General features: G+C 31.4%; 2 protein-coding genes across 2 annotated transcripts; both read left to right on the top strand.

The window, feature by feature from the left end:
- Positions 1-6,815: 6,815 nt before the first annotated feature.
- LOC128966162 (cytosolic endo-beta-N-acetylglucosaminidase-like) lies at positions 6,816-8,837 on the top strand. Its single transcript, XM_054312977.1, has one exon. It carries the CDS (start codon positions 6,891-6,893, stop codon positions 8,835-8,837), a length of 1,947 nt encoding a protein of 648 aa, XP_054168952.1. The 5' UTR covers positions 6,816-6,890.
- A 1,835-nt stretch (positions 8,838-10,672) lies between these two features.
- Positions 10,673-14,933, top strand: LOC128965996 (endosome/lysosome-associated apoptosis and autophagy regulator family member 2-like). The gene is made up of 5 exons (XM_054312794.1): positions 10,673-10,947; positions 11,415-11,541; positions 11,617-11,796; positions 11,886-14,018; positions 14,097-14,933. Exons 1-5 carry the CDS (start codon positions 10,834-10,836, stop codon positions 14,858-14,860), a joined length of 3,318 nt encoding a protein of 1,105 aa, XP_054168769.1. The 5' UTR covers positions 10,673-10,833; the 3' UTR covers positions 14,861-14,933.

The raw sequence follows: 14,933 nt of genomic DNA, 5'->3' as shown, positions 1-14,933 counted from the left end.
TGTGTTGAAATATTGATTTCAATGATATATATTATACTATAATATAATACTTGATTTCTAGCAAAAATTCACAGTTAATCTCTCTCTCTCTCTCTCTCTCTTTCTCTCTTTCTCGCTCTCTCTCTCTCTCTCTCTCTCTCTCTCTCTCTCTCTCTCTCTCTCTCTCTCTTTCAACTCATTTTATATACACTATTTGCTTATCTTTTATATAAATATTAATTCTTGTTATCATCAAATATGTATTGAATTATTTAATAATAATCATCGCTACTTTATTTTAACCATAATTACATATTATTATTATATGATATAATAATATTAATATGGTATAGAATATATATATATATGTATATTTATTAAATTATATCTACACTATATATATAATATACTAGATTTAAATAATATAATATACTGTATAAATATATATATATATACAGTAAATTTAAATTGCATAAAAATGTACAGATATATCGATTTTTGTTTGTTATTTTTAAAACAAATTTTTAGTTAAAACAGTTGAATCCGTATATATATATATATATATATATATATATATATATATATATATATAATAAACATTTTGCTTTCAATTTTATTCAACTAAAATAGGACTTTAATATGTAATTATGTTATGTTTTTAATGCCCTAAAGCATCCCTAAATGTTAAGTCAATTTTTCTAACAGTAAAACTAGAATTAATTAGTAATGAATTCCTAAAAGTTTTTAATCTCTCTCTCTCTCTCTCTCTCTCTCTCTCTCTCTCTCTTTCTCTCTTTCACTTTCATTCATTCATTCATACATTTATTTTAACAAACAATTTGATATAAGTTTTATAATAGTTTTAAAATTTTATGCCCAAAAAATTCAATTATCATTTCTACTAAAAATCTAGAAATCTTTTTAAAATCAAATCTAAAATTCAATGATGACTATACATAGCTAACATAGTTTACTATACTTTATAAACTTTAATTAGTTTATATATTAACCCTTTTTATTAATTATTTATTTATTTGCTAAAATAAAAAAATGATAATAATTTATCATAATTTAGGAAAAAAATATTTCATAATTTTTTTATATATAAAATCTAAAAATCTAAAATATGACGAAACAAATAGAAAGTATAGAAATCATATTAAATAAAATAAAACAAAAAAAATTTAAAAAACAAAAAAAATACTAAATTTTATTATTAGACATAATTAGATTTATTTTTTAAGTAACAATAAAAAAAATCATATTATATTTTATTAGTCTGAAAAAATAATAATAATAATTGACATAATTTTTTTTTTAAAAGCTATGTAAGTGAGTGTTACTAAAATTGATAAAATATTAGTTAAAAATATATCTATATATCTATATATCTATATATATATATTAGATATACGGGTATATACTGTACTTTATATATATATATATACATAAAGTATAATCTAATATATAAATGACTTAAACTTTGACAATAACTATACCTAAAAAATAAAATAAAATACAAAAATTGTGTTCACTTTAATGGACAAACAGTGTGTTATATATATTATATTATATATATATATATATATATATATATATATATATATATATATATATATATATAAAGATTGACATATAATGTGAATCCTATTTAATCGAAAGCGTCAGCCCTTTAAAGCCAAACTGATATATAATTTATTATATTTTTTTTTGTACAGTATGTATGTCTCCACCAAAAAACTATGGCTCATATTATCGATAAAACATTTGAAGAGACGATATATATATATATATATAATCCATAACTTTCTCAAAGTGACAGTTGAAAGCTCTGCAATGGCCTGATCTCTGATCAATAGACTTAACTCTCTCTCTCTCTCTCTCTCTCTCTCTCTCTCTAGCTCTCTCTCTCTCTCTCTCTCTCTCTCTCTCTCTCTCTCTCTCTCTCTCTCTCTCTCTTATCGATAGTTTAGTGTTAAAGCAAAAAAAAAATAAATAATAAATCTATCACTAACATTGAAGTATATATATCTAACATTGAAAATATAGGTTCAATGGTAGTGGTGATGGTAGTGGTGGTGGTGGAGGTGACGGTGCTGATGATAATAGTAGTGTGATTGTAATGTGTGGTATCATCTCACTGGTCGGTCCTATCATTTTTAATAATGATAATACAGTAATAACTGGTTATACAGTACTCTGTACTATACTCTTAGTATATGTAGATCTCTGACAAATAACTGTAAATCTTTTTATTATTATTTTTTTTTTTTGCTGTTGAGAAACACTTACTATTAAATAGGAGATACTCTGAGTGAGTGAGAGAGAGAGAGAGAGAGAGAGCAATAAAAAAATATATATTTATATATAAAGCAATTTGTCTTATATATTATAAAACATATTATTGTTATATGATATATATTATATATATATGGTATATAAAATATAATGGGATTTAGAAATCAATAGATAATTAGGTTAGAAGAAAAAATTACATACATTTACAGTATATATATATAAAGGAAAAGTTGCAGAAAAAATCATTACATCAATACATCATTAATATAGTGTTATATATATATATAATATATATGATATATATTATATATAAAAAGTGCATAAAATTGTGTATCACATAATCAGTCACTGGATTTTTTTTTGTTAGCTGTAAGTGAGTGTCAGATAGTTATGTATTACACATATACACACACATAGTATTACATACAACAACAAAAAATAAATAAAATTAATTATCATTTTATTTGATCTTAGATTAAACTTGAATTAGATATATATATATTATTTAGTAAATTAGTCGCTATTAGAGAGTTTTATAGTATATATATTAAGTATATACTGTATATATCTATCATAAAAAAATTAATGAATGAAATTTTTAATTAAATGTTTAATAAAAAAAATTGTATTCAATTGTAATTATATACAACTTTTTTATATGCAATGTGTGCGGTTATGTATAGTGGGGTTATCCTTGACACCAAACTACTGGTTCCCCCTTTAATTGGACGGGCATTTTCTGCAATATATATTGAATATATATACAGATACCCCAAACTCTCCTCTTTTTTTTACTAAAAAATTTTTTTTATTATATATTTTATATCTAAATTAGATTTTGATCCATAAATTATATACAATGTGTTGGTTAACACATAGCAAATACTGTAGATTAAGTAATAAACGTTTTGCAATACTTTTTTTTTTTTTGTTGACTAGCCTTTTGATGCAATTTTTTTTAATATATATATATATATAATAAAAAAACTGTTTCTATTATAAAGGGGGAAGAAATCATTATTTATTTTATATTAGTTAATAAAATGCCCACAGATTTGTCATATGATATGCCGTTATTTTTTTTAACGTTAGATTTCATTATTATTATTATATATTTTTTTTTGGGTGCAAACCATTTCATATAAAAAAAATATTATATAATTTTTTTTTTCACTGACTATAAATACAAGTAGTCTCACATCACTTTCAATTATTCAGTTCAATAGTCATTCATCAGTCAAGTACTAGTAGTAGTAGTCAACACATCAAACGATTTAATATTATATTTTATTTTTTTGTGGATTACAAGAGATTTTCTTCAATAGATTTAACATTTTTTTTGTTAAATACTGTATATATATATTATATATAAATATGAGTTTTAAAATTTTTGTAAGTCTTGTTATTTTATGTTTTTTTTTTGATTTTTTTTTTGTTAAATAGAGAAAAATAAGTTAAAAAGTTTTGTGTTTAGTTATTCTTATTATTATATTTTTGTAGGAATTTATATATACTGTATATATATTGATATAACTGACTGTCAAAAATCAAATTTTATTTGATTTATTTATTTTTTGACAATAATTATAATTGAATTATAAACTAATTATATATATTTATATATAGTGTGTGAAACTATAGAATTGATTTAATTTCTAATTTTTTTTTATATATATTTGATATATTTTTTAAAATTTAATTAATTATTCAACACTTACCCATCCCCTCCCCCCCGACAGAGTCTATTAGCCCTGTTCACAGTCGCCCAGTGCGGTGGCTATGGCGGTGGTTATGGTGGTGGTTATGGTGGTAGTAGTGGTGGATTCAGTGGTAGTCTAGGAGGTCTTAGCTTGGGTGGACATGGACTAGCCCTGGGTGGTGGTGGTCATGGTTTATCACTGGGTGGTATTGGTGGTGGTCACGGTGGTTTTGGACACGGTATTGAAGTTGGCCGCAATACACACACTACCCATACCGTACACGTTCCCGTTGATCGACCGGTAAGTTAGTCGAAAAATTATTAATTATTTTTTTCACCAAAATTTTTTAAATATATAAAAGTTTAGACATTATAATTAAATAGCTTTTTATTATTATTATATTAATAACTTTTTTATTTATATTAAAACAATATAGAAATTTTTTTTAATTTGTTATATTGAATTTTATTTATATATCATATTTATTTATTTTTAAAAAAAAATTGAATCATATATTTTTTCTATATATATATATATATATCACTTAACATTTATATATATATATATATATAAAGTTTAAAAATATATTTATTTGACAACATTTATAATAAATGTCGTGATTTTCCAGTATAGCAGTGAATATATATATATATATATATATATATATATATATATATATATATATATATATATATATATATATATATTATCCCATACTTTAATGCAATACATATAATATAAGTAAATATGATTTATATGATTGAAAGCCCACCAAAAAAACTACTATACAATACTATACTATTATATATATATATATATATATATAAACTAAAATTCAATATTATAAATATAAATTTATATTAAAAAAAACTGAAAAGTTTTATAAACAATAATTTTTTAAGTAAATATTTAAGAGAGATATATATATATAGTAAAAAAATAAATAACTAAAATATCATATATGCTATAATAAAAACAACCAAAAAATAATTGATGATTTAATGTTTGCTTTATAACAACAATAACAACAACACATATAAAAAGCAATTAGTTTTATTAGTATTTTATTTGATCATAAAAAATCATAATCATAATAATAATATTTTTATAAACATTTTTTTTGTTAAGTTTTATTATATATATATATTTGTTGTTTATTTTTTATTTAGGTGGCCGTCCCAGTTCCCCATCCGGTGCCAGTTATCCAACGTGTTGCCGTTCCCCACCCGGTACCAGTTGTCCGACACGTTCAAGTGCCAGGTATACATACTGTACACACATATATTTTTTAATTTAAACCTAATATATATTTGTTATTCAAAAAAAAAACAAACTACAGTTCCCGTTGTCCGGGAACGAGTAGTCCATGTCGATCGACCAGTTCCGGTACCGGTTGTCCAAAAAGTTGCCGTCCCAGTACCGCAGCCATACCCAGTTGAACGATTAGTTCATGTCGACCGACCAGTTGCCGTACCCGTCCGTGTTAATGTGCCAGTGCCCAGACCCTACCCAGTTGTACAACGAGTTAACGTACCCCAACCATACCCCGTTCATGTTGACCGACCAGTTCCCGTAGCCGTACCCCATCCCGTTGCCGTTCCGGTTGTCCAACGTGTCAAAGTACCAGTTGCCGTACCAGTTCATGTCCATTCACACTCAGCACCCGCCCTTAGTCTCGGTGGACACGGTTTTGGCGGTAGTTTCGGTGGCAGTTTCGGCGGCAGTGGTCACGGACTCAGTTTGGGAGGCGGCGGTTATGGCGGCAATGGTTACAAAGCCTAAGTGAAAGTGAGCTAAAAAATTAAATAAAAAAAAGATAAAAAATTTGACACAAAAACAAAAACCAATTGAACTTAACTTATGAAACATTAATGAAATATGTTTTTTATTTTATTAATGATTTTTATAAAAAAATTGTATAAAAATAACTTTCAAAAAAAATAATTAATTAATTAATTGTAAATTTTTTCTGAGCTTTTTTTTAAAAAAGAAATCTATGATTTCTAAATACTTTTGTAAATAGTTTTTTAATTTAATAATTTTTTTTTGTAATATATTTGATAAAAAAATTAATTTCAATAAATCGGCACCAATTATTCATAAAATATAAATTTTGATTTATTATTTAATATTAATTTATTATAATTACTGGTTATTAATTATAATCTTTTATATACTATCTATAACTGTATTAAATATATTTTCAATATATATATATATATATATATATTTAAATCTAAATATATCTATATATATATATATAAATATTTGAATCAAAATATTTGAATCAAAATATTTAAATCTAAATATTTAAATTTAAATATATCTATATATATATCTAAATATTTGAATCTAAATATTTGAATCTATATATTTAAATTTAAATATTTAAATCTAAATATATATATATATATATATATATATATATATATATATATAACTTATAAAAAAACAATATAATTCAAGAATATTCTGTATGTGTTTCCAAACAATACTACTACTAATACAGTACATGTGCTGACATGTATTGACTAATAATAAATTGTTTTTTTTTTGATCAAATTTATTTGTTACACTATATTACCTCAAACTTAAATAATATTTTATATGAATTTTAAGCTCAAAAAAATATATTTGTATATCAAACTAATGTAAAATATTTTTTTTTTTTAATTTCAAAAAATACATAATTATCATAACGTTATTATAAATAATTTTATTTATAAGTTATATAGTAATGCATTTAATTGCCAACACGTGTCAGCACACATGTGTCTCACACTTTAAAAAACAAACAAAACATATGACAACTAATACTGTATTTAATTAATTAAATTCAATAATTAATTTCAATTATAATATATATATCTAACAAATGATTCAACGATAAGACGTCGACAACAACTTCAAGACATGATGTCGTCTATCTATGAGATCACCAGTTGTTCACAATCTAAGCCATTGCTGACATTGGATGCGCTATTGAAGTGGTCGTCTGCTGAGTCGTCACCGCCGTCGGCAGCAGCGGTGGCGGCGGTCAGCGATGTTTGTTGCAAATGTGGGGACAGTTGTTGTAATGACAGTGATTTGCAAACATATAAGATATACGGATTGCCTGAAGAAGTAGAAGAAGAAGACATTGAAGACAACGACAACAACAAACACCGTCGCCGCAGCCGACGACGGAAGACACTGTTATGTCACGACATGAAAGGCGGTTATCTGGACGACCGCTACAACAGCGGTACCGACACTGACAATGCCTATCGATTCTTCATGTGGTCACTTATAGATGTATTCGTCTATTTTAGCCATCATTTTGTTACAATACCGCCAATCGGTTGGATAAACGCAGGCCATCGTAACGGTTGTCCTGTTTTGGGTACACTGATTGTCGAAGGATGGACTCAATCCAAGTCAATACTGGATGTTATGTTGAAGTCGACGACAATGATTGACGATTGTATCGAGAAGTTGGTCGATATTACCCGATATTATCACTTTGACGGCTGGCTTATCAATATTGAATCGCCAATCGATGTCCACGATGTCGATAATATGATCTATTTTGTTGGACAACTATCGGATAAAATGCATCGACTGGTCAACGGTAGCCGAAATCTAGTCATTTGGTACGACAGTGTTATCACTGATGGATCACTTAAATGGCAAAATGAATTGAATTTATTGAATAAACCTTTCTATGATGTCTGCGACGGTATATTCTTGAACTATACATGGAATCAATCAAATCTGATGCAGTCGTTAGAGATGTCCCGCAAAGACAATCGCAATTACGATGTCTATGTCGGTGTCGACGTATTTGGCCGAAACTGTTACGGCGGCGGCGGACTCAATACCAATCTGGCTGTGCAGGAGATTGTCAAACATGATCTATCGGTAGCCATATTTGCCAGCGGATGGACCTATGAAGTTATGGGCGAAGAAAACTTTACGGAAAATGAATACCATTTTTGGTCACTACTTGCCGACATAGATGACCAACAGTTGGCGACGACGACGACGACGGCCACTACCGCCACCGCAACAACACATCGCAAAAAGTGTCGACAATTTCCGATAATCACTTCATTTTGTCAAGGATTTGGTCCGCGAGGACTATTCAGATGCGGACAACTGACCACAACTGAGAAGTGGTATAATTTATCTGAACAACAGCTGCAGCCGACAAATCATACGGACGTCCAGATCTATACGGACGAGGCATTCAATGGCGGCGGTTGTCTGCGACTAAAGTCTCAATCGGTTTACTCCCTGTTTGATTGTCAGCTGACTATCAGTCGTCGTCCTCATCAGTGGCGATGGTTTTATGCCATCACTTATAAGTTTCTTAATAATAAAAATTTAAATTTATTGACAATTTTAAGATATCAATTGAATAGTACTGATAGTACTTCTGGTAATAATTTCAAGACATTAACTCTATGTTGCAGTGATAGTAGTCATAACCAATTGATTACCACCAGTGATGATGACGACAACGACAATACTACTAATGAATTCTTTTCGATTCAGTTAATCGATTACCGAAACCCCGATTCTTCATTGATGGTCGAATTAATCGAAAAATATAACAACAAATTTGGTATATTTGAACCGAAAAACAATTGGATAACTAACGGGTTTCTGATTGAATACCGACCAATTGGTGCCGCCGCCGATGATGGCCATGTAGTGGTCGTCAATGGGATTGACCTGAAAGTAGTGTCGTCGTCGTCGTCGACCACCACCACCACCGATGCCGATGACAGTAGTAATGGCGTACAGAAGCCGCGCACCGCCGCCGCCATCGACGCCGATGTCTTAGTCGGACACTTGATATTTGATAACATTTGTTAATAATTTTTATCAACACTTATAGGATATATATATATATATATTATATTTTTTATATACTATATTACATATTGAATTTTAAGTTATTTTTTTTTTGAAAATTTTAATTATTTAATTAATAAAATAAATAAAAGTTGAACCTTGATTAATTTTTTTTAAAGCACATACAGTATAAATCTGCATACATGTGACTCATATTATGCATAATATTTGATTGACTGTCTAAGTGTAACAGTCAAGGGTGTATGATTGTACTGTATATGTGTGTCTGTTAATTAAATTTAATAGTTTAGTTATTATAATTATAAATATATATACAATTGTTTTTATGTGTATATTATTAGGGTTAGGTAAGGGGGTAATGCCAAAATACCCCACCCCCTTAAGATCGAGATTTTGGGATTTTACACCCCAGACTTTTTGACCAAATGGGAAAATTGAATCTAATTATTGATTAACAAAAATAATAAGTAAAATAACGTTAAAACTCATCTAAAAAATAACATTATTTTAATATTAAAATATTAAACTAAAAAAAAAATTAAAAAAATTACCTATTTGTTGAAAAAGAGTAATCATATTACAATTTAAATAGAATTTTAAGATAGTTTAATAAAACAACAAATACTTATATAATATAAAGTTTTTATTAAAAAAAAAATTAATATAACTAAAACTTTTAATGAAAATTGAGTTAAATAATTAGTATTCAGTCAGTATTTGTATAAAAATAACATTTAAAAAATAAATATATATATATATACTATAAACATTAAGTATTATTTAAAAAATTAATTATGTTAAAAGTTGAAAAATTATTTTCCTAGGAATTTATACGTAAACTTATGGGAACTTTATGGAATTTACGTGGGAATATTCGGGAATTTAAGGGAATTTATTTCTTGACCCTCCCACCCTATACCCCCAAGATTTTTCGACAATTTTGTAAATTTCACCCCGGTCTACCCCCCCCCACCTTAAAATCCTAGACCTTGCTTAACCCTGATATATATATATGTTAATTAATATATGATTGAATATATATTAACTAAACAATAAGTTAGAAATTGTTAATTAATTTTTTTTTTACAATTATATATATATAAATAAATATTTATTACATTGATTAGTATTATTATTATTATAAAATTAATATATAATATAAAAACTTTTAAACAGTATTATAAAGTTTTTTAATACTGTATATACTGTATAAAAATAATAATAATAATTTATACACTAATTTCTACTATGCTTTCAATATTCTACTTACCCCCTCCCCCACCCCGCCCACTAGATATTGGGGTGGGTGGTGGGTGAAGGGGGGGGGTAGAAACAGTTATACAGTACTTACAGTAATAATAAATACAGTATAAAACTGTTAAACACAAAACAACAACAAAAATCAATAATTAAATACCATATATAGTGTTATACTGTAATAGGAATGCCTGTAATAATAATATATCATATTATTTAACATATTATACACTGTAGAGTCTAGACAGTTATTAAAAACTGTTCGATTATATTCAAAACCAAAACAATAATAGCCGTCCACTTAAACAGTATATGTATATTGCACATGTATATGCGCGTAATATTAGTGTTAAATGTTTAGGGGGGGCGGAGTTTTTATAAAGTTTAACATAATTTAACATAGTAATTATGCACCCACTATTTTATTTTGTATGTATATATTAATGGCAATCTATTATAATATATCTATGTGTGTTGTGGTGCGTCTACTTGTTGTTTTGGTTTAGAATACAGTTTGTATACTATGTAGAGTACAGTATACACACTGTATTAATAACAGTTATATACTGTATATATATATACAGCAAACAAGTGTTTGTTTATGTTATTGTTGTTGTCATCAGTTTAGCTGATAGTTGTAATAGAAGTGGCGGTCAATTAGTGACCAGTCATTGTCACCGTTACCGACGGTAATCCACCAGAATTCTAGTCATTTAAAAATCTCTAGTCATCAAACAATATGGTCTACTTATGGACAATGATCTCAATATATTATTGGACGACATCGACATCCGTATTGATAGTGTTTGTCGCGGATGTCATTTCAGCGGATATGTTGCCCGCATGTCATCCCGTATGTAGTTTGTTGTGACCATAAATCACATGTTTTTTACCGATTATTATCTCTCTCTCTTTCTTTCTCTTTCTCTTTCTCTCTCTCTCTATCGTCTTTCTCTATCGTCTTTCTCTTTCTCTCTCTCTTTCTCTCTCTCTTTCTCTCTCTCTTTCTCTCTCTCTTCTCTCTCTCTTTCTCTCTCTCTTTCTCTCTCTCTTTCTCTTTCTCTTTCTCTCTCTCTTTCTCTCTCTCTTTCTCTCTCTTTCTCTCTCTCTCTATCGTCTTTCTCTCTCTCTCTTTCTCTTTCTCTCTCTCTTTCTCTCTCTCTTTCTCTTTCTCTCTCTCTTTCTCTCTCTCTTTCTCTTTCTCTCTCTCTTCTCTCTCTCTTTCTCTTTCTCTCTCTCTTTCTCTCTCTCTTTCTCTCTCTCTTTCTCTTTCTCTCTCTCTCTCTCTCTATCTCTTGTCTATCAATATATCACATATAGGAAGACTATAAATACTCGTTTACCGAATGCGACGAATCGGGCGGTCGCTGGCGTGTATCGGTTCCCAATACGCCCAACACCTGTACTGGCGGTGCACCCAATCCGGCCACTCGGGTCGATAAGTGCTGTATGTCTTTGTTGTTGTCGATGATATTATATGTGACTTTTATTATTTTATTTTATATTTTTAACCAACAATCAGACACGTCCTGCGATTTTGGCCACTACTTCAACAGTTCCCGATTATCGTGCGAAAAGTGTCGGCCCGGCTATTATTCGCTGGGCGGCGGTATACGAATCGAGTCGTTCAATCGGACATCACTGCCGGCCGGCTTTCACATCACTACCGGAACCATCAATACGTCATCCGGCAGTTGCACTGGTATGTCGTATACTTCAAAAAATGATTTGATTGATTGATAATTATGTCCCCATTTGATTGATGATCACCATTGATGAAAACCAAAAAAGGTTGGCGAATAGCAACCAATTATCTTGAATCGCAGTCCAACTCGACCAGCGATGGCTGTGTATCGAAGCTGTCCTATACGGTCAGGATTGTCAAGAAAGGCAAACTGAGTTTCCGTTACCAGTACTCGATACCCGACGATCTTGCAAATGCCATACTGTTTACATTTCAATATCACAATTACGATGAATCGGGTGGCACTGACCGGCAGTTTGATCAGACATCCGATTCAAAGTTTCCGGCCATAACTGACGAACAACAGAAATGGCGTGACATTCAGATTAATCTACTGACACCCGGTCTCTATGTGTTTATCTGGCGATCCGTATTGATTGGCCGATCGAGAGGTTACTTTCCGAGTACTGTTGGTTTCCGATCGTCATCGGCGGCGGCGTCGTCCGCTTGGTTTGGTAGCCGAAGCGGCGGTTCTCCTCATTCGGATACCGGTGTTATTCGTATTAAAAATATATTTGTCGACGGAGTGGCCTACGCTTCCGAGTGTAGTCCATGCGAACCAGGAACCTATTCGCCGGCATCGGGTGCCGCTTCGTGTACACCGTGTCCGCCGAACACTGCAAACCCTGAACGAGCGGCCACCGAATGCCTGCCGTGCAGTTCGACCGACAAATATTCGCTGAAAGGGTCGACACACTGTATTAGTCGGCCGTTTTGCGGTCGCAATGATTACTATAGCATCGAATCGGAATGCGATTTAGTTTTGCATAAAAAAACTGTTGAATACAAATGGATTGAACCGAAGATATGTCACGACGTGAACAATGTGTTGCCAAAGACCAACACTACCGACTGCACGGAATCGTCGTCGTCCACAACTGATAACGAGTTGTCCACTCAATCGTGTAATTTAGGACAAGAACTTAGCGACGATCGAAAGTTGTGTCAGTTTTGCGGTAATAATCAATATCGCGATCAAACAATGTCAAAGTGCCAAACGTGTCCACCGTCGACAACACCGCACTACTCACTCCTGTATAACATATGGTATCCGTTGCCCCAATTTATGACTACCGAATGTATTCATATTGTCGACAACTTGGATGTCGAATGCGATGATTCGGAACTGTCGTCGTGGCTATCGAATCCCTATATCAAACATTACATACGTACGGGACCGTCGACCGAATTGGGCGCCTATCTGTTCCTGACGCTGACCGTACCGGGATTTCGTCGACCAAACGGCGGTCAAATTCAATTTAAATTTCAATTGGACTGCGAACCGGACGACTCGTGTTTCTTTATGTTTCTCGAGACCAGACATACCAGCGGCGGTAATAAACCGCAACAAAGTAATATTATTAAGGAATGGGATCATAAAACTACGGGTATTCAGTCCTATCGTTACGGTATCGATCGTAACATATCCGTAGCGTTCAGTTGGGTTTTCCAACGAAACTATAGTTTCCAAAGCAATGCAAAAATCTTCGAAATACAAGTGACCGATATTTTGGCCAATTCGGCCATCAAATGCAATCCATGTCCGCATTCAAACCATGCCTATTGTATTCCCTGTCCGATTGGTCAATACATGGACACTGGAGATGACAGCAATAGTAATAATAATAATATCACTGATAGACTGCACAAATCAGAGCCAATGATGGCTCGAAGTCGCAATCGTTTGCAAACAAAAGTCTTGGAAAAGTGCAAACAATGTCCGCCAAACCGTATTATCAATTCGAGTATTGCATTTCCAATTGGTTCCACTAATTCGTGCATTGATTGCGGTCTGGGTCTCAAAGATTACAAAGGGATCAGCTGTTACAGCGATTGTCATCTGAACATCGATGGCGATTCATTTGATTTATCTCAGGTTAGACAACCGTTGCTTCATAGAGGCGGCCGACTGTTTACGGCAAATGGTGTCCAATACTATCATATCTTTAATATAACACTCTGTGGTCAACCAGACTTGAAATCAATTTGTATTAATAACGTGACATCATTTGAATCGTCGTCGTCGTCGTCGTCGACGACGACGTCATCATCTGATTCATCCGTTGAGTCTACTGACGGGTCAGCAGAACCTGAAGAATATGCCATTCGGTCGATGATATGTCGGTCGACAATAATACCCGATAGAGATCAGACATACAGTTCACAGTCCGTTAGTTTAGGTTTGATTAAAAAAAAACACTAAAATTTTTATTAATATTTTAACAAACTATTTGATATATTATTGTCAACCAAAATAGGCGACCAATTGGTTGGTATAACACGATCGACACAATACCAGAACATTACAGTCCATCCGGAATTCCAGTCGACCAACAGTGACATACATTTCTATTATTCGACACCCGTTCCGACCAATGCCTGTCCCAGTGGCCGGCGGCTGACACTGACCTTACGATGCGCACCCGAACTCGACCAGAACTTAACAATTCGGACGCCGAATGCCTGTCCGGACGGTACGTGCGATGGCTGTACATTTCATTTGTTGGTCAAAACAAAGACTGCGGCTGCCTGTCGACTGTGTCGACCCGAAGATTACGAAACGGTTGTCGGCGAATGTCTGGACGGTGTCCAACAAATTCATTTGGTTAATCCAAAAGGTTGTATTATATCCACCGCCACCACTACTACTGATCCCGACTCCACGCCTACCGTACAGACCAGACACTGTTCAGTAATTCCCAGACAGGTTCAGTTGGGTATAGCATTGTTCAGCGCTGTCGGCGTATTGCTTATGGTTTTGGTGTTTCATTTCTGGAAGAAGAATCGTAGTCTTGAATACAAATACTGTAAACTAGTCGAAGGCAGCGATAAGTCTACCGGCGCTGAGTGTTGTGTCGATGACGACGATGAGGACGAGGAGGACGACAACGATGACAACGATAACGACGATCAAGTGATTATACATCCGAAGAAAAAACTGCCGAAAGATGTCTACGAAGAAGGCTATGAAACAATTCAATTGACTAAACATAGCGATAGAAATAATACTAATATTATTTGATATTTGTTTGTTTGTTATTGATTTGACCGGTAATTATCAATACATTTACCGATATATATATACACTATATATA

Source organism: Oppia nitens, unplaced genomic scaffold (assembly GCF_028296485.1).
Source record: "Oppia nitens isolate AA-2021 unplaced genomic scaffold, nextdenovo-longstitch-racon4-pilon3 scaffold19_pilon_pilon_pilon, whole genome shotgun sequence".
In the NCBI taxonomy this organism is placed as follows: Eukaryota; Metazoa; Arthropoda; class Arachnida; order Sarcoptiformes; family Oppiidae; genus Oppia; species Oppia nitens.
The sequence above is the reverse complement of the archived record's forward strand: the minus strand, read 5'-3'. Positions and strand labels throughout refer to the sequence as shown.

Coding starts and splice junctions, on each gene's coding strand:
- LOC128965996 (XM_054312794.1), top strand. CDS start 10,834: ATGGTCTACTTATGGACAATGATCTCAATATATTATTGGACGACATCG. Junction 10,948..11,414: donor TGTTGCCCGCATGTCATCCC/GTATGTAGTTTG, acceptor TATCACATATAG/GAAGACTATAAATACTCGTT. Junction 11,542..11,616: donor CACTCGGGTCGATAAGTGCT/GTATGTCTTTGT, acceptor ACCAACAATCAG/ACACGTCCTGCGATTTTGGC.
- LOC128966162 (XM_054312977.1), top strand. CDS start 6,891: ATGATGTCGTCTATCTATGAGATCACCAGTTGTTCACAATCTAAGCCA.